Source organism: Sinocyclocheilus rhinocerous, unplaced genomic scaffold, assembly GCF_001515625.1.
Source record: "Sinocyclocheilus rhinocerous isolate Xijiao unplaced genomic scaffold, SAMN03320098_v1.1 scaffold1449, whole genome shotgun sequence".
In the NCBI taxonomy this organism is placed as follows: Eukaryota; Metazoa; Chordata; class Actinopteri; order Cypriniformes; family Cyprinidae; genus Sinocyclocheilus; species Sinocyclocheilus rhinocerous.
The window spans coordinates 478,829-503,744 of NW_015664992.1; the positions used below are offsets into that span (position 1 = coordinate 478,829).

General features: G+C 37.8%; 1 protein-coding gene across 1 annotated transcript in view; it reads left to right on the plus strand.

Annotated features, from left to right (window-relative positions):
• LOC107730624 (phosphatase and actin regulator 3-like) overlaps positions 1 to 24,916 on the plus strand; it is a 69,096-nt gene that overhangs the window by 28,458 nt on the left and 15,722 nt on the right. The window contains exons 3-9 of the mRNA XM_016541493.1: positions 7,906 to 8,067; positions 9,909 to 9,983; positions 10,131 to 10,280; positions 11,723 to 11,944; positions 12,070 to 12,253; positions 13,653 to 13,843; positions 14,313 to 14,466. Of these exons, the coding sequence (XP_016396979.1) occupies positions 7,906 to 8,067; positions 9,909 to 9,983; positions 10,131 to 10,280; positions 11,723 to 11,944; positions 12,070 to 12,253; positions 13,653 to 13,843; positions 14,313 to 14,466 (1,138 nt within the window). The remainder of the gene's footprint in view (positions 1 to 7,905; positions 8,068 to 9,908; positions 9,984 to 10,130; positions 10,281 to 11,722; positions 11,945 to 12,069; positions 12,254 to 13,652; positions 13,844 to 14,312; positions 14,467 to 24,916) is intronic.

Sequence of the window (24,916 nt, forward strand, 5' to 3'; positions counted from 1 at the left end):
TTTCACAACGAAGCACACAGCGTCTTCACGACATGGCGTCGGCGGCAACAATACTACAGTGAGAATAAAAGTTACGCCTTCTTTCTTTATGTGAACATTTGGGCGGTGTTATGCAAATCTTCCCACATCGTGACGTAGACATGTGGGGGCGTGTTAGAACGAGGCGTTTTAGGTAGGCGTGGCTGACTCTTAACTTTTATAAAGAATATCTCTTTGGATTTGAGACTTTAGTCTTTGCAACTTTACAGATCTTCTTTATGCACCAAGAGCTTGTAACACTCCAAAGAGAAAGGAAAAATTTAAATAGCATCATATGATGACCCCTTTAAAAATTAAAGATGCCTTTACAAATATGGTAGACTGAGTACAGCTGTAACACAGTGAATAGTCTGAACTGTCATCATCTGTGTGCACATTCACATTAGCATCCTCTCTCGTGTCTGAAAGATTTTCAGCATGTAGGTCACATTCTTGCAAAGATACATTTTCGTACTATTTCATTGTGAATAGTTTGTTATTCTAACCATAATTCTAAACTGAAAGCAGAATAAAATATTGCTTTAGTGAACGACATTGCTGCTGCCTGTGGATTACTGTAGGGTCCGGGAATGACTGCTCGCTTCCCATCAGTGACAAGGAATGCTTGGTTGTGTTCATGCAAGCAGGGAAGATTCGAATTCCAGCTGTCCTTGTTCTCACACATTTTGATTGTGACACACACAGACTCCACCGTGAGGTGTCGAGTGAAACGGCAGCACCTGAACTCTTGAGCGTCTGCAGGAAGTTACTGAAATGACGCGCAAGTGAGTTTATTATGGAACGTCTATTGTGATGACTTTGTCTATTGACTGTTTCTTTGTTTGGCGTGAGGAAAAGAAGAGTTACTGACTCTGAGATGTTTACTCTCAAATTACATTTAGGCCTACGTTATTTGCGCCCAAAGCAAAATTAATGCTAAATCCAACACTTTCGAATCAAAGCTTGCAGTATTTATTGAGTTGTAAGTAACTATTGCAATCGCAATTGAAGACCCTTCAGGCATTCACCAAGCTGTTGCTTCCAAAATATCAGTACCTTGTTAGCCTACTGTAGCTAAATATCAATAAATTAACATGGGATCTACTTTAAACCATTTACAGGACCATTCTGTGATGTAATTTTAATGCATTAATGCACGCTTATAAAGAGAGTGTTTTTTTCCCTTTCTTTTAATCAAAAGACAATATCAAGAAACATTAATTACACAATGGTGATGACTCTGCTGAAAAAACAAACAAACTATAGAAACCATCACAGAATTTGTAATCTGGTTATAATGGGACTTGTATTGGTTTGAATGGAAACTGTAATGGTCCCTCTCTACTGGTAATTGGTCGCCTTCTATTGGTGGCTTGTTAAAACCACTAAATCCTAATGGAATATGTCCCAAAACACACTACAGGGAAGCATTTTTAATGGTTTTGAAACCCTTCTGTGATGGTTTCTGTTGTTACAGGGAATGTACATCACTCTATTTTAATATTAAAATGAACTGAACCAATGATTGTTTTAAAAGAAAACGCTTGCGGGACCCTGCGGTTACTGTAGTAATGAACGCATCTTGCCTGCATCTAAACCACACGCTCTTATTTCAGTGTGGTTGTCAAACTTGTGGATATTTCAAACAGATTGCTGCATGCATTCATTTTAAAAGCGTTAATATGTTAAAGACAGTAAACATTATCATTCAACTTAACTGTACATGTGCACTTACACTTTCCTTAAGTTTTGCTTTCTCCATGCAATGTACATTTATGAATGAGCGGGTTTTCTAGCGTGTTTACTTCTCAGGTAACGTCAGTGGTATGATCCAATTCAGGTGTGAAAAATGACTTTTCTGACTTTTCAGGGTGCCTAATAATCAAGTAATATGCTAAGTATAGTACTAAGTGTACCGGCAGGGCTATTTTGCACAATCTCGCTAATTTTACCTTTGAACGAACCTACGAAACATCAAATATTGTTGAAATGTATAGCTTATTGAATTTCTAGGCTATGTGCAAAAAGAGTACATACCATTGGTGAGGGGTTGGTGAGATGTGTGGGAGACTCAAGCCTTAAAAGGGTCATATGATGTTGCTAAAAAGAACAGTATTTGGTGTATTTGGTGTAATGAAATGTGTTTATGCGGTTTAAGGTTAAAAAAACACATTATTTTCCACATACTTGGAAGAATACTACAGCCGGACAACAACAATACTACAGCGAGAATAAAAGTTACGCCTTCTTTCTTTGCGTGAACATTTGGGCGGCGTTATGCAAATCTTCCCACATCGTGACGTAGACATGTGGGGGCGTGTTAGAACGAGCCGTTTTAAGTAGGCGTGGCTGACTCTTAACTTTTATAAAGAATATCTCTTTGGATTTGAGACTTTAGTCTTTGCAGCTTTACAGATCTTCTTTATGCACCAAGAGCTTGTAACACTCCAAAGAGAAAGGAAAAATTGAAATCGCATCATATGACCCCTTTAATTAGGAGGGTGAAAAACCCATTACAACCATTATTTCACATGCTTTCATGGTCAAGGGAAAGATTTGGCATGAGTCGTTTTGTGTTGGCTCCTGTTGAAGAACTTCCTCTTGATTTATATTCTCGCGGTCTAATAGCAGAAGAGGTCCTGTGCAGATGTTATGAAACACTCAAGCAGCATACAGAGGGAGTACGGAAAGCACCAGATCCCCTTCATAATTCAGGGAAAGCCGTGTAGGGGTTCATCGCGTGGGGTTTACTCATCGATTACTCATGCATATGTCTCTATATCGCGGATATATGTTTATGTTTTCACTCCAGTGGCTTCTGAGCATCCCATGATAAATTCTTCAAAACAACATCTAGAAATTATAAATAGAGGGATGTCTGGTGTGTGTTCTGTGCCGCTCGACTCTGATTGGCTCTCGAGGGTTTCTAGTCGCTCTGTGTGGCAACAGCCTCCCCATCCACCCAGCAACCCCCGTTAGTGATGCTGCACTGCAGCATCCGGAGGAGTCGTCATGGCAACGGCGCTCTGACCCTGGGTTGTGCTTTAGCTGCGGTAACTAAAAGTTTGACCTGGATTCTGCACTGCTGGTTTAGTAAGACATGAACAGCTGACCTGCTTTACATTGCCTGGGCTCTGTCTGACAGCACCACACCGGCATCTTGGAGAAATCGAAGCTGCAATGCATCCTCTGCTCTCTATAGAAACTTTACATGCGATAGCAATACTGCTGAGCTGTTATATAGATGCCTGACATTAATGCACAGTTTGGTGAGCGTAATACACAGCACAGCTACTGCATTCAGCATGAATAACTGTAGACAAACATACATGATTTTGTTATGGCTGTTTTAACAAGTTTAATGGCAGTGGAAGCTGTAGTCGAAAGAAATATATATATTTTTTTTTCAACGGAAGGTGAGCTGGAAGGGGATTGTGGTCCTTTCCACCGCTAATATTACAGTGACACTCCATCCCATCACCCACATGCTGCCATGCTTTACCACATACTGTGATAATATTTAGCCGCACCACCTTTAGCATTATAAATTTGAAAATGCAATTTTATTTCCGTCAACGATTCTTTGATATCAGCCTTGAAACTGCAGAAATTGTGTGCTGTTCTGATTGCGTTGATTCACCAGAGCAGTGTGTGATGTATGGACCATTATAGGCTTTCACTAAATGAAGCATCAAATTATTGTATTGTTTGTTTTACATTACTGATTACATATTTTATGGTGCGTGCTAAGGCAAGCATAGCTATTACTAACACTCACACTAATGCTGGAATTTATTAATACTCTCCGTGCTATGTAGTTAATACCACGAATGATAGCTATAATGGTAACATTATGTTGTTGCTGTGGTTTTGCTGTCTGCCACTCTAAATGCTTATTACAGTCGGGTGGATTCTGTATTTACAACAAATAAAGACAACTTTGAAAGCACTGTAATGTTTATTAGGATGTCTTTTTTTTTTTTTAAATATGCATCATATTTTTTGTTATGTATTAACAAGTGACTAATTACAATTTTCTTTTATTTCCTGTGGGGAGTGTTATTTGCTTTTAGACAAACTGAACAAAACAGGTTTAAACTTTTGATCTGACCAATATAAAAATGCACTTCAAATATGGTTGTTTAGCATTTTTCAGTGTATGATATAAACCCACAATGGCAGCCTTCTTTGAAAAGCATCCTTTTGTGTTTCAGGGAAATAAAAAATAAAAGCATCTGTGTTTGGAACCATGTAAAAAATAACTTCTCTTAAAAATAACATTTTACCTTGATAGATTATCAAGGTAAATCTACATACGGTATAGTTCCCAACGAAGGTATTGTGTAGTGTTAAACATGCTTGCCTTCCAGTGGCTTTGCTTTTTTCCAATTTTGCATTATACAATGGGGAATACACCCCAAAATATCTTATTTATATCATATTGTATTTATATAACTCAGGGATCAGGGTTGGACACCCCTGATCTAGTATAATGATGGGAGTTCTGCACATATTATCTAAAGAAAGGATTGTTGAGGATTAGTTATAATATCCATCACTATTCCTTCTGATATAAACAGGTGTTGGTTGTTGTTGTTGTCTTTTCATTTTCGTGCTGTTTTAGGTGTGACAAACGGAAGAAACAGACAGAGATAGAAGCTCTCAGCGCTGCCCACGGTTCATCTGCACTCTTCCTGAGGTGTCAGCTCTCCCTCTCAGCCAGACTGTGTAGGAGAGATGCTTCTATTCCTGCTCCGGCGCAGCGCTGCCTCATTATGCTGGACCCTCTAGCTCTTACTCAAAGGGTCTTGTCACGAGTTTCATGGGGTTTGAGATGGACTCATCCGGTGCCAGCCTGTCTGCTAGATTGACGTATGGAAGTCAGTGTGCATTTGGAGTTGGTCAGTTTGTGCCTTGAGTTGCAGGACTGAATTGATTTCCGTGGGTAATTCAGGACGGCCTTTTAAAACAGTCAGTTGTTTGTGTGTTGGTGTCTGCGCAGACCATGTGAGACAGACATAATGCGATGCTGTGTGTCCACAGAACAGGATTCACCTGTGAATTGGACATCTGCAGAAAGTTAAAGAAACCGATGGCTCTTTATTTGAGTGACATGCTCTTTTGCGTATGATTGAGCATACCATGAACATGAGCTGTCAAGCTGGACTTGCCGTGTCTTGATCAGTCATGTGACTAGTAAGAACCAACGGCGTTTGGAATAATTAGTGTCAAACTTGGTTCCATGTGTTTTCACACAGCATGCTTGAAAATGTGCAATATCTTCTGTGAATGCCTTCGGTCTCTCCCTTAAACAGTGCTATTGTAGGTTTTCAAAAGACTTGCAATATCCTTCGGAGAACCAGAAAAAAAAAGAAGCTTTTGTGAATTTAGTATTTATTTCATGTCATTACATTGTTTAGAGCATAAGAAAAAAATCAAAAAATAACATTTTTGTAAAATGTTATGCTATGTCTTCGGTAGAGGACACCAGGACTCAGTTTTTCTAAAAAAAAGAAATAAATAAAGGGACATGAATAGACATTAAAAGGCAAAGACAATGGAATTTATTATTTTTTTTAAATCACCATTCAATTTTTAGGTTTCAGGATTTTTTTTATGCCAACATTTGTTTAAGGATGCATATTAATGTGCTGTTTGGACAGCATGTTGAAAAAAACAAGTGTAATAATGGGAGTAATAATTTCATGAAAATATTGAAATTATATTTTCCTATTCAATTGTTTTGTCTTCCAAAATGCATAATAAACATGCTTTTAGTCCCAGTGTCCTCTACAGTGGACATGTATACAATTATAACAGAAAGTCATATTTTGATTTGAAACCCCATAACATTTTCCTAAGATGTTGATTTATGACAAACAATTTGAAAATTAATCAGATTTAAATGATAATTACAGAATATGATCATATTTCTACAATTTTATCACTAAATTATTGTCAGCCATCTTTAAAGACCAATTCACTAACATATCATGTCCTCTACAGAGACAAAAACTCCATATCTGGGGTCTCGGGAGGCTATAATGCACTGCTTTTGTGCTGTTTTTCATCTGGTTTTAGTCCTTTTTTAACGAAAGGGAAAAGAGCAGCATAAAGGTTTTTCACAATTTCTCTTTTTGTGTTCTTTGGAAGGAAGAATATCATCGAGGTTTCGAACAATATGAGGTTGAGTAAATAACAACAGAACTTTTCAGAGTAACAGATCCATTTCTGGTCAGTTTTTCATGTGTTTCTTTAGCTTTTGAATTGAAACTAATGTTTTGACTTTGGGGAGATAACCCATATGCTGTGGTAAACAAATGCTGTTGGCCCAGCAAATGCTCAGCCATGTGTCCTGAGATTCGACACAGGCCTTGTTGCTGTATGCAGACACCATTCACTCCCCAGAGAATATCATTGGCCCCTTTTGCAGCTGTTATTAACATCTGTCCCAGGTGTTCTGATGTCAAGTGGACAACACCAAATACTGGTGTGAACTGCATCCGAAATGTTTTGTGATGCAGTCAGTAGCTACATTTACATGCACCCAGATAATAACTCTATAATCAGACTGATGTCTTGTCAGACTGAAAAGCCTTCATGTAAAAACCTCAATCGATCCAGATGAGCTCAATCCAAGAGAAAGCTCGATCAGATTGAAAGAAGTGGGGTAGACCTGAAATAATTTAATCAACACGGGGAAAAAATAAGCATGCAAATGCTTGAATCTGACCGTTTTCTAAATCAGATTCAAAAACACTTCAGAAATACACAGTTCTGTGGTGTGTGTGTGTGTGTTTACATACGTTTTATGACTTATGAACGTACTGTATATACAGTATGTTTATTGACATCTCACACCTTATGAACTAGCCAGTGGATGAGACTGAATATCTACAAAATATTTGCTAAAAAAGCTCTTCTGACAGATATGTGACCCTGGAGCAGAAAACCAAAAAGGGTAAATTTATACATCTTCTAGCTTTCCATTGATGTATGGTTTGTTAGGATAGGACAATATTTGGCCGAGATGCAACTATTTGAAAATCTGGAATCTGAGGGTGCAAAAAAATCAAAATATTGAGAAAATCATCTTTAAAGTTGTCCAAATGAAGTTCTTAGCTATGCATATTACTAATCAAAAATTAAGTTTTGATATATTTATGGTAGGAAATTTACAAAATATCTTCATGGAACATGATCTTTACTTAATATCCTAATGATTTTTGGCATAAAAGAAAAATTGATCATTTTGACCCATACAATGTATTTTTGGCTATTGCTACAAATATACCCCAGCGACTTAAGACTGCTTTTGTGCTCCAGGGTCACATATGTCAGCATTCTTGTTAGAAATGTAATCGTGGGGAAAACACGGTAATGACGGTAGCTCTGATTACATTATTGCAGTGGCTTTCACCAGTTCAGACTAAAGTTTTGTTTTTAATACATATAATGCAAATGTAAACCTATTTGTAAATCAGATTGAAACTTTCACGGTTCATTTACACAGAACTTTCAGAATCTGAAATCGGACTGGTTGTAACTTGTTAAAGGGATAGTTCACCCAAAAATGAAAATTCTGTCATTATTGACCTGTACGAATTTCTTCTAAAAATATATTTTGAAGATATTTCTTGTTTTTGTCCATACAATGAAAGTCAATGGGGTCCAGTGTTGTTTTGGACCCCACTACCCTAATTTTACGAAGCTATTCTCGTAGCTTCGTAAAATTACGGTTAATTTTTGTTCTGAAGATGATCAAAGGTCTTACAGGTTTGGAACGACACGAGGGTGAGTTTTATTTTGGGGTGAACTATCCCTTTAATATCAAGAGTGGGCAGCTTTAGGTTCAGCACGTTTCTGCTGGTCTGTGTTTTGTTGTAGATGTGATGGATCAGCACAGAGCGCTTCACTCCGGTTGTCTGGTGTCAGGGGTCCGAACTCCCCCCATCCGCCGCAACAGCAAACTGGCCAGCCTGGGACGCATCTTCAAGCCCTGGAAGTGGAGGAAAAAGAAAAATGAAAAACTGAGACAGGGCTCTACAGGTGAGTTAGGAAAAGCATTTCAGCTTTCATGCTATTACATTATATATTTCTAGATTCTGACAGGTTAATGCTAAATGTAAGAAAAATCGTTCAAGCAACAGTGTGATTAATTTAAATATCAGCAGGGGAAAGTGTGCTCTCATGCCTACAGTTCAATAAACAAGAAGTCAATATTGAGTAACTTACATTTTAAACAGTAAAATAGTGCAACTTACTTTGTCTTTATTTGTCCACAGTGCTGATCATTTCTAAGCAGAATGGTAGTGTTTTTTTCCCCCTTTAATGAGTCTAAACTGGTTGAATGAGTGATTCAGTGACTCAGTCATAAACACATCTACTGGTGTAATATAATCTGCAGAAATACTCTGAAAAATCCTCACCTAGTGCATGAACTGACAGACTGTCAGAAACAGACGAGTAACAGGTAAAAGCTGTTTGTTTAGTCAAAAATGTTTTCCTTATTAATTACACCACACATGTTGTCAATTGACATAAACTTGTATTGAACACTGATCATTCCTTTAATAAAATGATGTAGAAAAATGAAATATGGATAATAAGTGAAATTGAGTGTAATAATTTTACCGTTTAATTAAAGCTACAAGGCCTAGAGCAAAGGTTCTCAACCTTTCTGACATTTTTAATGTACAGAAACGAAGAGTGCCAATTTTTTATTAAATATTTTATTAAATAATTCAAATGAGTTTAATTAAATATTTAGATGTTTATATAAATATTTATTTAAAACATATGATTTAAACGTAATTGCTTAGATTTATATAAATTGTTTTTAATAATAATAATAATAATAATAATGTAAGTAAATAAAATACTTATAAATTATTACAATTAATAAATTCCACAATTACAAATGTTTTAATGACAAAATATTTATCTCGGTTTTATTTTTACATTTTATTACCAATGAATTGTAATGACTTTTCTGGTAATTTGTGATTACAGGGTTTAAAAATAATAATAATAATAATAATAATAATTTGTGATTACAGGGTTTAAAAAGAAAAATGAAAAACTGAGACAGGGCTCTACAGGTGAGTTAGGAAAAGCATTTCAGCTTTCATGCTATTACATTATATTACTGTAATTTCAGTAATAAAATGAATAGTTCCCTTTCATGGGAACTTCGAACTGCGTCCTCTAGGGGTCGCTATGGGGAACGCCTCGTCGTGATAATAATAATAATAATAATAATAATAATAATAATAATAATAATAATAATAATAATAATAATAATAATAATAATAATAATAATAATAATAATAATAATAATAATAATAATAATAATAATAATCATAATCATAATTATTATTATTATTATTTTAAAACCCTGTAATCACAAATGACCAGAAAAGTCATTACAATTCATTGGTAATAATGGTTGTATAATAATTATTTACTCATTAATCATTATTATAATTATTTTCTCACAGATTGCAGTTTCTATCAGATAAAATATTTTAGAGCTTAACATAACTAGAAAGATGTATATTTATTATAAAAATGTCTATGATATCAGTCTTTAGTTGTTCCTTTTTTTTTTCAAAATAAAGCTTGACCTTTAATTTTATTGCTTATTGTTTGTTGAATAAAAGAGTTCCAATGTCAAACTGAATAAATGTGTTAATGGTGTTAAACATTTTTTTACATTGCTAAACATTTTTAATTTATCGCATGCAATAAATACATTTTGATAGCGTTGATTTTTATAATTGATTCTCAGTATCTCTTGTACACTGCTTGCTTTAGAGACTGAAGGACTGTAGTGTTTGTGTTTGTGTTCAGTGAGATCTATATTTGACTCTATCTGATGGTATCTGCAGGGCTGGAGAGGAAAGTGCCCAGCAGGCAGAATCGTGATGATCTTGTCAGGAAGGGCCTGGCAGAGGCTGGCATGGGTGAGAAACATCACTCTTCAGCTCCCCGCTGTCAGCAGCAGCGTGCAGGCGTAACGTTAGCGAGATCACCTGCTCCTGTTTGACCACCAGCAGAGTTAGGAGGCTTTTATGAGAACGTGATGACAGCCGTTTTTCCCGTGCTTGCAGAGTCTGGCCTGGCGTGTGGCGTGAGTCCAGACGAGGCAGGAGCCCCAGCGCTGGACGACTCTGACGGAGAGGAGCGCGAGGATGAGCCCATGGCTCCGCTGGCCAGCAACACCGAGGATCTCGGGTCTGATGAGGACAATCTGTCCGCAGGTCAGGATCCGTGAACGCAGGGCCTTCTGCAAAACGGATGACTGAGAGCCAACATGGAGTGAAAATTGATGCTGTTAACTTTAGCACTGTTGCAGTGTTTCTACAATAATGTTTTTGTAATTTAGTGCTCTGGTGGGTGAACTTGACCAAGACCACTTGATTTTTCCAAGTTGTAAATAAAACAAAGATTATTGGAGAATGTTATACAAGGAAATACTTAAGTCTTTCTATTTCAAAATGTAATTCAATGTGTCATTTGTCATTTCTTTGTCATTATTTGTGAAATTTGTTAGCAATTTCTGAGAGAAAATTATTTTAAAGTAAAGAATACACCAAATTTTTTCAGTGCAAGTCCTGGTCAAAAAGCCAAAAACTAGGCCAGTGGAAAGGAGTAGATGCCCCACAATGCACTGCAAACTCACATTAATGGACAAAAACAATTTCCATATGATTTCTTTCTTTACTTATTTATTTATTGTTGAATATTCTGTTTCAGGAATATGACTCATTAGGGAAGCAAAATAGGTTGCACGTCATCTTGATACTGACACTGAAAAAAATGAGTGTATAAACAGTTTTCATTTAGAAATTGCTAAAAACAAATAAAGAAATGGCAAGTGTCACTCTGAAGTGAACATGAAATAAAGACAAAAACAATATTTTCTTTTAAGACATACTCCAAAAATCCCTTTTTTAAAAAAAAGTGTAATATATGTTAGAATTGATATGTATGCAGATTATGCACATTTTCGCTTTGTCTTTTTATATGATTTTTTTTTGTAACAAGTGATGACTCATTCATATGTTGAAAACGGACAAATCTGTTGTCTTCACTTGTGAAATTTTTTTTTGCTAAAACGAATTTGAAAAAACATTTATTTCATGCTAAGTATACTACAAATACAGTTACATATTTATGTACTTAATAAAAATACCCTGCAGTAGTGCTTTTGTTATACTAAACTGATAAACTTAAAGTCTGCTAAACTGGAACAACTAATTTTGTGCTTAATGCACTTTAATTGTGCAGAATTAGTGCTGAAGTCCAACTAAAGATATACGGAAGTATATAGTTGATTGTGCTAAAGTGTACTTCAGGTACACTTTAAATGTCTTGCATTTAAAGACTGATAATATTCAAAGACCATGCAATCCTCATCAATAGTGACATTAAAACACATTTTAGGCTTAATATTAAGAAATGTGCATTGTGCACAAGCAGTACTCCAAATAAAGTTTAATTATGATTTTTATATCAGTAAGTCTCGAGCGATATGTTAGTAAATTTGTCGATCGATTTGAACTATACTTAGTATGAAATAAATGTATTTGAAATATATGACTTTTTTTTTACTAGGCTTGACAGAATGAGCTGCGCTGAATTAGCACTAGGTGGCGGCAGAGATTACAGAACGCTCTTTTCTGGCCTGATCTCTTTACAGCGCGAGACGCCACAGAGATGATAGACACAGAAGGGGAACTTGAACAAAGTGAGGATGAGGAGAAGTCCTGTGTCGATGCCTCAAACAGAGGGGCCAGTGTGGGGCCCCCTGAGGCCCCTGAGTGCCATGAGCAGAAAAAAGAGGAGGCGCCGCTCAGAGAAGTCCACACTCCTCCAGCCAAACCTCCTGTGAAGCTGCTTACTAGACTGGGCAGCCTCGACAGTCCGTATCAATTTATCAGATGTATGTATAATAGTTTTCTAGATTTGTCCAGAAGAGTGCTTGTTTTAAGTAATAATGAAACTAAATTAGTCACAACAGTTTTTATTTTTGCTCTTGTCCGTTAGGTACCCACTCTAATCAGAGCCGGCCCGCTCCTGCCACGCTGCCCAGGAACTTCACCCTGCCCAAAGATGCCCTGCGGGGCAGGATCTCCACCCCCACCAGCTCCCCTCACTTAGGTCTGATGCCCCCTAGCTGCATCATCGAGGAACTGCACCGTGCGCTGGCCACCAAACACCGGCAGGACAGGTGAGACACTCACGCGGGACAGTCCTTCAGGAATCATTTATCCAGATTCCCTAATCATTTATTAAAAGCACCATATAGATGTAGTTCTGTCATGACAACTCTCGGAGGGATTGGCATGGTAATGTACATGACAATGTTAATGTATTTGGTCTTGGTGGAATAGATCTGCTACGCTGCTGCTGCGGCAGAGCAAGTACCGAGACTTGCTACTGCCAATACATCCACAACATGCTGCTGTGAGCATGTAAGAAATACTGCTGCTGTACATATAACATACATGAAATAACCCCCATATAGCATACATGAATCACCTCGTAGCAGATCTATACAGGTGGAGCTGGGGAAGGTGGAGAGTTTCTGAAGCAAGCTGCAACTGCTACGGCAAGCACTAGTTATATATTTGAATGTTGAGCAGCGAGCTCATTGGCTACCGATACAGGAGAAAACCAATCAGCTGTGCCATGTGATAATGATGTAATTAGGTCAGATTGAGTACCTATTGGACTGCGCCGTCTAGAGTTTCATGCCAGAACTCTGTATCTCATATGAATTTTGTGATATGTAGTCTCATGATAGGTACATTACTGTTCAAAGGTTGGGGTCAGTAAGATATTTTAATGTTTTTCAAAATAAGTCTCACCAGAACTGCATTTATTTGACCAAAAAATACAGAAATATTATTACAATTTAAAATAGCGTTTTTCTATGCGAGTATCAGTTAAACTGTAACTGACTGCTGTGATCAAAGCTGAATTTTCAGCGTCATTACTCCAGTCTTCAGTGTCACATGACCCTTCAGAAATCATTCTGATATGCTGATTTACTGCTCAAAAAACATTTCTGATTTTTATCAATGTTGAAAACAGTTGTGATGCCGAATGTTTTCGTGGAAATCATGATTAGTTTTATTTTTCAGAATTCTTTGATGAATAGAAACTTCAAAGGAATAGCATTTATTTGAAATAGAAATTATAATTTGTAGTCACTTTTGATTAATTTAATGTGTCTTTGCTGAATAAAAGTATTAATGTTCTTCAACAACAACAACAACAGCAACAAATGTTTCTGACCCCAAACGTTATTAAACAGTAATGTGTCATTGTGCATTGAAAATCTTCCATAATTTTTTTTAAACAGAATTTATGCATGTGGCCATTTAATGATGGCACCTTGCTATTATAAAATGCATCACACCATGTTTGAAACGATTGACTGCTGACCGGTTGGGTTCTCACATACTATTCCTGTAGTGTGACTTCTCAGGTATAAACATGGTACATTTAACTGTATTTAACCCTCAGATGAGACAGTATGGGAAATCAAACACAGTCAGGGAGTTCAGATGCATTAACCATTTTTTCAGTCATTTTTTTACATGCACATTTATGCTTTTGCATAGTTTCCATGGTAAGGAGATCCATAGCTCACCCAGACGGCGCTCGGATGGACGGCTGTCCCGCACCGCCAGCACTGAGAATGAGCCGAGCGAAGAGGTGCAGAACAAACAAGAGGCCGAAGAGAACAAGGAGAACATGCGTCTGGATGAATACTACAGTGACCAGGACAGCTGGAACGAGTCCGTCATCTCTGGTCTGTTGCTTTGTGCTGATTGTGGACATCAGTGTTAAATAAGAATCTTTTTTTTTTTTTTTTACATTAGCTACTTAACAATATTTGCAAAGTATCTGTTTAATAAAACAAAAATTGAAAATGTCTGAAAATGACAGACTATCGTTATTAGTATTGCTTACACTTAGAGTTGGGGATTCAAACTGAGATTTGGGATCAGTGTTATTTTAGCATTATTTATATATAGTATTCATTAATATATTGGAATATATCTTAATTCAGTCAATAGTGTAATATTTTAAATTATTATATTTTAATATTTTCAGTTTTAGTGCTTTTGTTTTTGGGTGTTTCTCACTGTAATTAGTATTTATATTCATACAATATATATATATATATATATTGAATATATATATGAACATGCCTGGCCCTTGTTGGTCCATTTTACCCTCATAAATGATCATATGAACATGTGTTTGGGTCTGTGCAGGTACACTTCCACGACGAATAAGAAAAGAGCTTCTGGCAGTAAAGCTGCGTAACAGACCCAGCAAACAGGAGCTGGAGGACAGGAACATCTTCCCTGTGCGCAGTGATCAGGAACGCCAGGAGATCCGCCAGCAGATTGAAATGAAGCTTGCCAAGTGAGTCTGGTTATTCCATGTCCTGTCATGCTGATGCTGTGAATGTGGAGTAAAGTTTCATGCACGCATATTTGACACTGAGTGCTGACACAATAAAGAAGCAACATTGTTTATCATACAAAAGTAAACAAAAATGCCAAAAAGATATGGGAATTTTTTTGTCCCTTTTAAATGTTCAAAAATGTATTTTCCTTCAGGGGCTGGAGCTGACACTGGAGCGGACTCAGGGGCTGGAGCCGGCACTGGAGCGGGCTCAGGGGCTGGAGCCGGCACTGGAGCAGGCTCAGGGGCTGGAGCTGACACTGGAGCGGACTCATGGGCTCGAGCCAACAGTCGCTTCCTCCTTAAATTCCTCCCTTGACTTGGGGTTAAGGATCGTGCAGCTGTTAGCTGAGGGCTTGAGAGTGAACCGACCGGCGGGCTTGACAATGGAACCGCTGGCCGGCGGGCTTGACATCGGAGCGGCCGGCGGGCTTGACTGAGGAACGGCTGGCTGACTTGACTGAGGAGCGGTTCTGGATCAGGGCTGGATGCTCTCCAGACACCGGAGGATCCCTTCCCTCCAGCATAGTCCAGTGGTGTCTGGGAGGTCCACGGAAAACAAAAACACTTTCAAAAATGGAAAAAAAAAAACACGGGGAGAAGAGGCGCCGCTCACTTTTTGCTGGTCCGGTATTCTGTCACGATGCTGCTGCTACTGTGATGGAGCGAGGAGCAAGGAGACGTAGGGGAATTCGTGAAGTAAGTCTTTATTTACACAAAATCAAAGCAAAGCACACGTAGCAGAGGGGATAGACGAACAATACCGGACGAAGAAACTAGGAACCGAACTCACATGATGTAAGGGCCTGCAATAACACAGTTTGACCAGTGTGGCGCTGTAGCGCAAGACTGTAATTCGGCAATCCAAAAAAAGAAGACGCTTATGAGATATGCAAACAAAGCCAAACCAGTAGAGTGTCACGATGCTGCTGCTACTGTGACGGAGCGAGGAGATATAGGGGAATCCGTGAAGTAAGTCTTTATTTACACAAAATCAAAGCAAAGCACACGTAGCAGAGGGGATAGACCAACAATACAGGACGCTAGACATGGAAAGACACAGGGCGTAAGTAATGGGACTAATCAAGGAAATTAACGGGAACCAGCTAAAACAAATGAACATAATTGACACGAGGGAGAAACTAGGTAATCCTTGGGCTGGATGTGGGAACTGGAGCCCTTTTAGGGGCGGACTCAGGGGCTGGAGCCGACACTGGAGCAGACCAGGGGCTGGAGCTGATACTGGAGCGGACTCAGGGACTGGAACCGACACTGGAGCGGACTCAGGGGCTGGAGCCGGCGCTGGAGCCGGCACTGGAAGATATGCAAACAAAGCCAAACCAGTAGAGTGTCACGATGCTGCTGCTACTGTGACGGAGCGAGGAGATATAGGGGAATCCGTGAAGTAAGTCTTTATTTACACAAAATCAAAGCAAAGCACACGTAGCAGAGGGGATAGACGAACATTACCGGATGCTAGACATGGAAAGACACAGGGCTTAAGTAATGGGACTAATCAAGGAAATTAACAGGAACCAGCTGAAACAAATGAACATAATTGACACGAGGGAGAAACTAGGTAATGGGGAGAACATGGGGGAGAAAAACACAAGACATGGGAACACAGGACTGACATAGAATGTGGGAAAGTTTTACAAAACTACACACAGAAAATGCTGTCATGTGTGAAGGCCCAATAATCACAAGCAAGTCATTTTTTATTCTTTGTTTAGGGGTAAAAATAAGATTGATATACACAAGCAGTGCTTTAAGAGCGACGTTTAGATGAACATGTAAATATAAGCTGTGCACTTTCCTTACAATACCGAAATAAAAACACAACAAACATGACAGCGCTGAGAAAACAGCAGTTAAGAAAGCATCGGATCATAGTGATGTGGATGTCTGCACCAGCTGTGCGCTCCAGTCACGTCACGTTTATTTATGTAACACTTTCTGCAAAGGATTGCTTTAAAACAAGCAGCTTTATGATGTTAAACTTGAAAAAAACAGTGTCAGTGTCACGTTCGGTTATAATTTCAACTTTATTTCCTGCTATAATGCAGCTCTATATGTATATATAGAATATGCAATATTTTAACGAATCTGAATAATCGATCAAAGCTGATTAATCTGTGAAATAATTGACGATTAGTCGATTAATCATTCTGGCTTGCTTGGTCGGGGACCCTTAATTTCCAGCGATATTGTCGACTTGATTGCACAGATACTATTTGAACTAAACTGAACTGGACGATGACATCACTAAATCAATGATGAACTGACTTTAACTGCAAATTGAGTGTTTACTGTTGTCCTTTTGCATTACTACACACTATTTTCCTATTTAATACTGAAAAGCTGCTTTGACACAATCTGTATTGTTAAATGCGCTACATAAATAAAGGTGACTTGACTTGACTAGCAATCGTTGGACTAATGAATTATGAAAATAATCATTCGTTGCAGCCCTAGTACGAGCACATTTCCTAAACAAGGTCTGTAGTACAAACAGCGTGAGTCTGTGGTTAGTGGTTTGTTTACGAGCAAGCAAGCAACTCCAAGCAAAATAGATAGTCCTGCCCCAAACTCCATTAGTTGACGCGTCAGAGTAATGTTGTGAACATGTCAAATAAATGTTTTCAAATAAAATTCCTGACAGTCTTTAAGCTACTCTAGTCTACTGAACCTCAGTGGTGTGTAATTAGCATGTACTAATTACATGTGGAGCTATGATGAGTTCGGCAGAGGTCTCACCTTCCTCTGTCATTCTCTCTTGATGCTTGTTACCATGTGACAGGTTTCGGAGGAAAATTACCTTCATGTCGTGTGATGCCACACATTTTCTATGTAAACACAGTATTTCACACTTCTGTGACAAATTTGTCAGTAATAAGAAGGATGTTGCTCTTTTTTAGGTTCAAAGCACTAAGGCTTTTAGAAACAAAATCTGAGATCAGAAGATGTTCTGGGAAACTGTGATCAGCTACATTTCAATGGTCGTTTATAATCTTTAGTCCATTGTTGGCCATCTATTGTTGGAATCTGGATGTTCAGAACTGAAATGTTGCCTATATAGATACGGTTCGGCTGAAGGGTTACGCTGTGTCATGTTGTTACAGGTGTAAGTATACAGGGAACCCCTCTGGAGTCCAGTCTCCTCTGAGCCACTCTCGGATGGGAGTCTGAGACGGGCTGCACACAAACAGCTTATGTAAGGCCTCCGCTTATGCAACCGAGCGCTTGCAGATTGATCGCGGACACAATTGTGAGGATGAACTCTACTGAGTGGTTAAGAGAAATGGATCCTAGGTCAGATCATGCCACAGGGTGTTAGGATTTCATATTGATGTGTGTGTGTGTGTGTGTGTGTGTGTCAGAACCCATGAACTATCAGCACATGATGGGCTTCACATGATGTTGGTTTTGGGTGTGACATAATGTCTAGAGTGGTCACTTTCCACAATAATTGCTCAACAACTGGATTTTCTGACTTAAATGAAGTGATAGCATGTGAAAAACTCACAGCCAGAATGCAAGAGTGTTCTGAGTGGATGTTACAACAAACTATGATTTGAGGTAACATTTGAAGACATTCTGTCTTTCAAAGATGCCTTTATTTAGAGGTAGTTAACTAAATTAAACATCGGCTAACAAAATGTTTTTACTTTTGTCTTAAGTGAAACTTGTATTTTCATATTATAGCTAATTCAGCTTTTGTTTATGGTAACATTAATTTGTAAAAAGCCAAAAAAGCAAAAAAAAAATACTAGTTCATGTGGACCGATGTGCATGATTAAATACAAGCTGAGCCCAAACCTTCGTTACTAATTCCAAAACGTCACTTTAGAACTAATAACGAAGGAACATTGAGTTGATTCATTAAAAGCTTATTGTATTACTGAATTAAAAGCGGTGTATTATGTATAGTAGAATATTATGAGAGAGAGATTGATTGAGCGATCCTGATTACCTGCATCTGATCCAGCAGTCCGTCTTCAGATCAATCTCATATTCACAATAAATCATTAGTTTGAATGTCCTATAGGCTCGTACTATCCTTTCATCTGTTAAGGGTGATTCCTGATGACAGCTCGGTGCATTCTTTGGCTGCGTACAAGCTTTTTGAAAGAAAAAAATAACTTCCTTGTTCAAAACTGCAGTTTAGTATTTTTCAATTGAAAAATCTTTATTGCTGACTCGTAAAACAGTCTGTTGTCGCCATCTAATTTATATAAAATATTATTTATTGAATAATACTATTTAATAAACAACAACAGCCATCATAAAAGTTTCTAGGCAATTCAGTCAAAAGTACAAAGGCAGTGCTCTGATATACAGCATTGAAGTTACATAAACATGATGATATTTTGCCAAAACTATTTGCTCTGGAACAAATAATAAATTAATGAGACCAAAGACTGCTCGTTAGATTACCCAAAACAAATTATATCTCATGTTTAATCGCTATAGTGTGGTCAGAGCCAGCGGTAAATTCCAGAAGATCTGACCGAGGTGAAGCGCTCTCTCCGTGGGTTTATGAGCGCTGAACTTCCGCTGATGTCCTGGAGCTCACAACTCTGAAAACGTCGAAGCAAATTTTCAAATAGACGTTATCTTTATTAACAAACCACATAATTGAAGTCCAAACAAGTACATTCTCGCCTAAAATTAAATTCCGTGACACAAAACAGTATTATCTTTTAAATTATAGTGGATTTGGGCATCCGCCATGACACTTGCTGTGAGAAACACGGCAACTTCGGCAAGCGGAGTGATACAAACGATGAAACGGCTGCTGGAGTTCTGTTGGACTCTAATATCGCACTCTCATCAGCCAATCAGATTCGAGGACCAGAAATAACTGTTGTATATACAGTGGGTACGGAAAGTATTCAGACCCCCTTAAATTTTTCACTCTTTGTTATATTGCAGCCATTTGCTAAAATCATTTAAGTTAATTTTTTTTCCTCATTTATAAATACACACATGCATGTATATATTTAAGAAAAATATGTTATATTTGTATATTAAATATATTTATATATAACTTTAAGTATGAACATTAGTAACAGTGAACATATAATAAGAAACAATTAAATAAATAATAAGCATCCTGGATCCACCAGGAGTCTGTGGCGAAGTTGAACGCAACAATTAGAGATTTATAATTTTTTTCGATTATTCACTAATTTTCTCTTAATCATTATACAATGTATTAATGTAATATTATTATAAAGTGTTACTAAGAAAATAAATTTTTTGTTGTTGTTGTTTTACATTTGGGTTGGCTGGGGGTCTGGTTGGGGATCCCTGGACCTGTAAATGTTGAACCCCCTTGAACTAGATCAATGTTTTTCATACAGAAATAAAAGGAGATGCTTGGATGACCAGATATGAAGGGAACTTTATGATGGTATTGAATTACTCTTAGGGTGTTACAGGAAGAAACTCAAGAAACGAGTGCGTAATGAAAGCATGTGAACAGCTCTCATGACCCATGCGCTCAGCAGTGAGTCAGACTGTGAGAAGCAGAAAGCCCACAGCAGTGGATCCAGAGCGGACCGGCCGGCCATGTAACCGGAGCTCTGTGAGCGCACTGGGTAAACACAGGTGTCGGCTCCCCCCCGTCGCAATGACCGCAGGGGAGCCGTGTGTACCATACACACCGTCTCCTTTGTTCAGTGCTGGGAAATCATCTCTCACAAGAATGACTGGTCAACAGAAATCTGATGCCCTCGTTTTCAGCAGAAGCCAAACATGCTGCTCTGACCATTTGTTCTGGGTACCAAGGGGAAGCTTTTATTGCTGTGAGGCTGTTGGTTAATAGCTCAGAAGACTTAATGGGATCTTAATCATGTTTAATTGAAGTATCGATCATTTGGTCTTGAAAGAATTTGAAGAAAACTGATGTTCATATTGCAATCTCTGAATTTGGAGACTGTGGCGAACCTGACACAGAAAGTCTTTAAGTGACGTGCAAAACTTACATTGCCCTCTCAATGATGTCTAGGTGAAACAGTTTGAGAGATCTCACTTTCCATTTTCATTTCTTTGAGTATACTTCGATGCTGTACCAAATGGCAGTTTATATATTGACCTATATTTGCATCTAACTCGTGGAAAAAAAAAATTGTCAATCAATCTTTGGTTATGATGGAAGCACGTTGGCACCATCTGCTCCAAACAGAGCAGATTAAATTATACAGCTTCATTAACAGAGCCATCAAAATATCCCAGCACAATGTTACATTTACAGTAAAACCACCATTTACAGGGTTAGTTCACCCAAAAATGAAAATTAGCCCATAAATTCCTCACCCTCAAGTCATCCTAGGTGTATATGACTTTCTTCTGTCAGACAAATCCAGTCAGAGGTATATTAAAAATGGTCTTTGATCTTTTAAGCTTTTTAATGCCACTCAGCGGGTGTTGCATGCATCAGTCCAAAAGAAGTTAAATAAAAAGCGCCCATCCATAAAAAAAGTATCTCACACAGCTCCGGGGGGTGAACAAAGGCGCTTTTGCGTTTTTGTAAGAAAAATATCCCTATTCAAAACGTAATAATCACTTTAATACGTGACTAAAACTAATAAAAACTAAAATGACAGTTTCACACAAAGACTAGACTAAAACTAAAATTAAAACAGGCCGCCAAAAACAACACTACTTGAGGGTGAGTAATTTATGGGCTAATTTTCATTTTTGGGTGAACTAACCCTTTAACTACCATAAGTACACAGGAGGTAAAATAGAAAGCTGTGTGATGAATCAGAGCTGATGATACAGTAAGTGGTCTGTCCATAAATCATAGTCAGTACTTGTATGCTCACCCCACTGTAACTGCTAACAAAAACTACAGTCATTTGTGAAGAGTCATGCAGGGACTTCTGGTCATGTCCTTTTATTGTTTTTCACAGCAAATGATAAGGTAGCTCATATTTGTACTTTCAAAACAACATCATTTTAACAATAATTTACAGTAAAAGTACATGTATTTTCGTGTTAAGAATGATTTAGATTTAAACTGTAAATTATATGTTGATTTAGTCAAAGTAATTTATAATTAATTTATAATTTTTACTTCCCAAATCCATGCATTTGAGCCAAAAAAACAAACAAAAAAAAACATATAATGCAATGTTAAACCATATATTTTTTTCTTATTTAAATTTTTTTATGGTAAGGTAATTTACAGATAACAGGATGGTACTATATCATGTGTCAAATTGTATCTTCCTGCTCTGTTTGTGACAGGAAGGTCTCTGCTGGAGCACAAGAACTCCTGCCTCACGTAGTAAACAGAAAACACACAATGCAGCATGAATTCAGTCAAGTGTGTGTGCAGCTCTGTGTGTTTGAGGTGCTGGGTTTTATTTAATGTGTCCAGAATGCTTCTAACTATAAGCCAATAGCATGGTGTTAGGAAACTTTTAGGGTATTCATCAGTATTTCAGCACAAAATCTAGTCTTGTTTACTGAAATCCTTCAGAAACATATAATGCAATGTTAAACCATATATTTTTTTCTCATTTAAATTTTTTTATGGTAAGGTAATTTACAGATAACAAGTTAACAGGATGGTACTATATCATGTGTCAAATTGTATCTTCCTGCTCTGTTTGTGACAGGAAGGTCTCTGCTGGAGCACAAGAACTCCTGCCTCACGTAGTAAACAGAAAACACACAATGCAGCATGAATTCAGTCAAGTGTGTGTGCAGCTCTGTGTGTTTGAGGTGCTGGGTTTTATTTAATGTGTCCAGAATGCTTCTAACTATAAGCCAATAGCATGGTGTTAGGAAACTTTTAGGGTATTCATCAGTATTTCAGCACAAAATCTAGTCTTGTTTACTGAAATCCTTCAGTCCAGTGGAACCAGGCCCTACAATGCTTTGCCATGTGTATTTTAGTCATTATGGTAAGCAGGAAAATTAGTTCTAGGCAAATGTGTCAATATTATTATAGATTATAGCTGACTTGATAACGAAAGTCACTGCTGTTTGCCTGCCTCCGTTAATGTTGTGCTATTATACCACCTGGTTTCATCTAGCATCAGTGATTATTAAAATGATTAATAGAGAAGACAAATATCAGCATAATAACAGCATATATCCACATGCACATGCAGTTGAGCCAGGGTTATTATAGGGTTAACTAAAACCATAAAATAAATAAATAAATAAATAAATAAAATGATATATTTTAAAACTGTGCTTATTTTTTCAGCTAGTTACAGAATCAAGTTATAAATAACTAAAATTATAATAACAATAATAATAATAATAATAAAATAGACAAACATGCAACAAAAAAGACTAAATCTTTAACAAAAATTCTAAAATTAAAAAGGCAACAGAAAAAAAATCTAAAAATAATTAAACTCAAAAGTTCAACAAAAACTGAAATAGTATATCATGGATGCTAAAATAAGTGCACTTTTGGTGTTTTCAAATGTTGATTTATGTGTCTGCGCGGCATTGGTGCAGTGATAGTGTCCAGTCCCAGTAATCTATGGCAGGATAGCTCTCGAAATGAGAATTTACATCATGAAAAACGCATTGAGAACTAATTTGCTTTGTTACCTAATTTGATCTGTGTATTCGTCATGGTGGCTAGACATTCTGACACTTGCATTACTGCTTAAATAGTCTATAAATAGCCTATTATTAAAGCTAGGAGTACTACTCTACGTTTTGTTGTTATATTATGTAACAGATTTTGCTGTAGCCCGGTCAGGAAATAAACGTTTGAATCAATCGACACAATCTTCTCATTCTTTGTTGTGTAACTTCCCTTTGTACGTGCTCTTGTGTAACACTGTTTTGGGCACATCAGCATTTGAATTGTTCTAGACTGCAGTGGGTTGGCCATGAAGGGGGATCCCTCTCCAATGCTATTTTTAGCCTGCTGCATTGTCAGTCGCTCTGAAAAACCGCAGCAGGACTCCCGATCAATCCTCTACATCACTGTTGCTACCTCAAGGAGGAAAGAGATTGCATTCGGCCCCCTCACAGCCCGCCATGTTGCCGCTTTTTAATCCCGTCCTGTCATAGTGACCCACTGTTCCCCATCAACCTTGGCTTGCCGTAACGATCTTACGTCGTGCCTGTGACCTGCCTCTTACTATCCCCTTACTATCAATAGTCCTTCTCAAACAGTGATGCCCAAAGGACTCGCGCTGTGGCTAAATATAGCTGATGAATTATGCATGGCCACACTCGCAGTCCTCAGTCTGTCCTCGGCGTTCACGAGAGCAGAGATGGGGAGAATATGACAGCTGGCTGTTTAACGTGCAGAGCTGCATGTTCGTTTTGTGGCGATGGCTCGGTGTTAGAATAACAAGACACCCACTCACAGATGCTCCACTAAACCACAGCCAGATTCACACTTAGATTTCCAGCTTTGATTGTCAGCGCTCCGTTCTGTTACGACAGTTATGAAAATAGAACAGTTCTGTGAAAAAGCGAGTGATTGAAGGATGGGTCACCCAAATTTTTGCAATGTGGCATTGTTTCTTTACAGCAGTTCACAGTGTCCGTGTTAGAATCTCAATAAAACTGAATGCACTGTATACACTCCTAAAAATAATGGGGTGGTTCACAGTGTTGACAAAGAAGAACCATTTTGGTTTCCCCAAAGAACCTTTCATAAAGGAAGCATTTTTTCATTCATGTAAAGAACATTTTAAAGGAATAGTTCACCCAAAAAATGAAAATTTGCTTAACATTTACTCACCCTCAGGCCATCCAGGATTTGGAGAAGATATGGATCTCAATAACTTGTTGGGAGTGAATGGGAGAATGGGAATAATAATGCTTCCTCCAGAGAAGGTCCATCTCCTTATAACGAGTGCTTGATTTGTGCGTATTTCTTGCCTAATTAGACGAATACTTTTTCACTGGCGAAAAAGCAACATCATAGATAGAGGACTCATATTTTAGCGGAAAGCAATGGTTTGAAGTTAAAACGTCTTAATGCTGGATTTGTTTCAGCTTTTGTCTTCTCCAGATGTTAACTGATAGACTGGAGTGGTGTGGATTACTTGTGATGTTTTTATCAGCTGTTTGGACTCTCATTCTGACGGCACCCATTCACTGCAGTGGATCCGCTGGTGAGCAAGTGATGGAATGACACATTTCTCCAAATCTGTTCCCGTTAAGAAAAAAACTAATCTTAGATGGCTTGAGGGAGAGCAACTTTTCAGCAAATTTTCATTTTTGGGTGAAAATAGTCATTTAGTAGTCCTGTAAAATATACATTTAAAGGGGTCATTTGATGCGATTTCAATTTTTCCTTTCTCTTTGAAGTGTTACAAGCTCTTGGTGCATAAAGAAGATCTGTAAAGTTGCAAAGACTAAAGTCTCAAATCCAAAGAGATATTCTTTATAAAAGTTAAGAGTCAGCCAC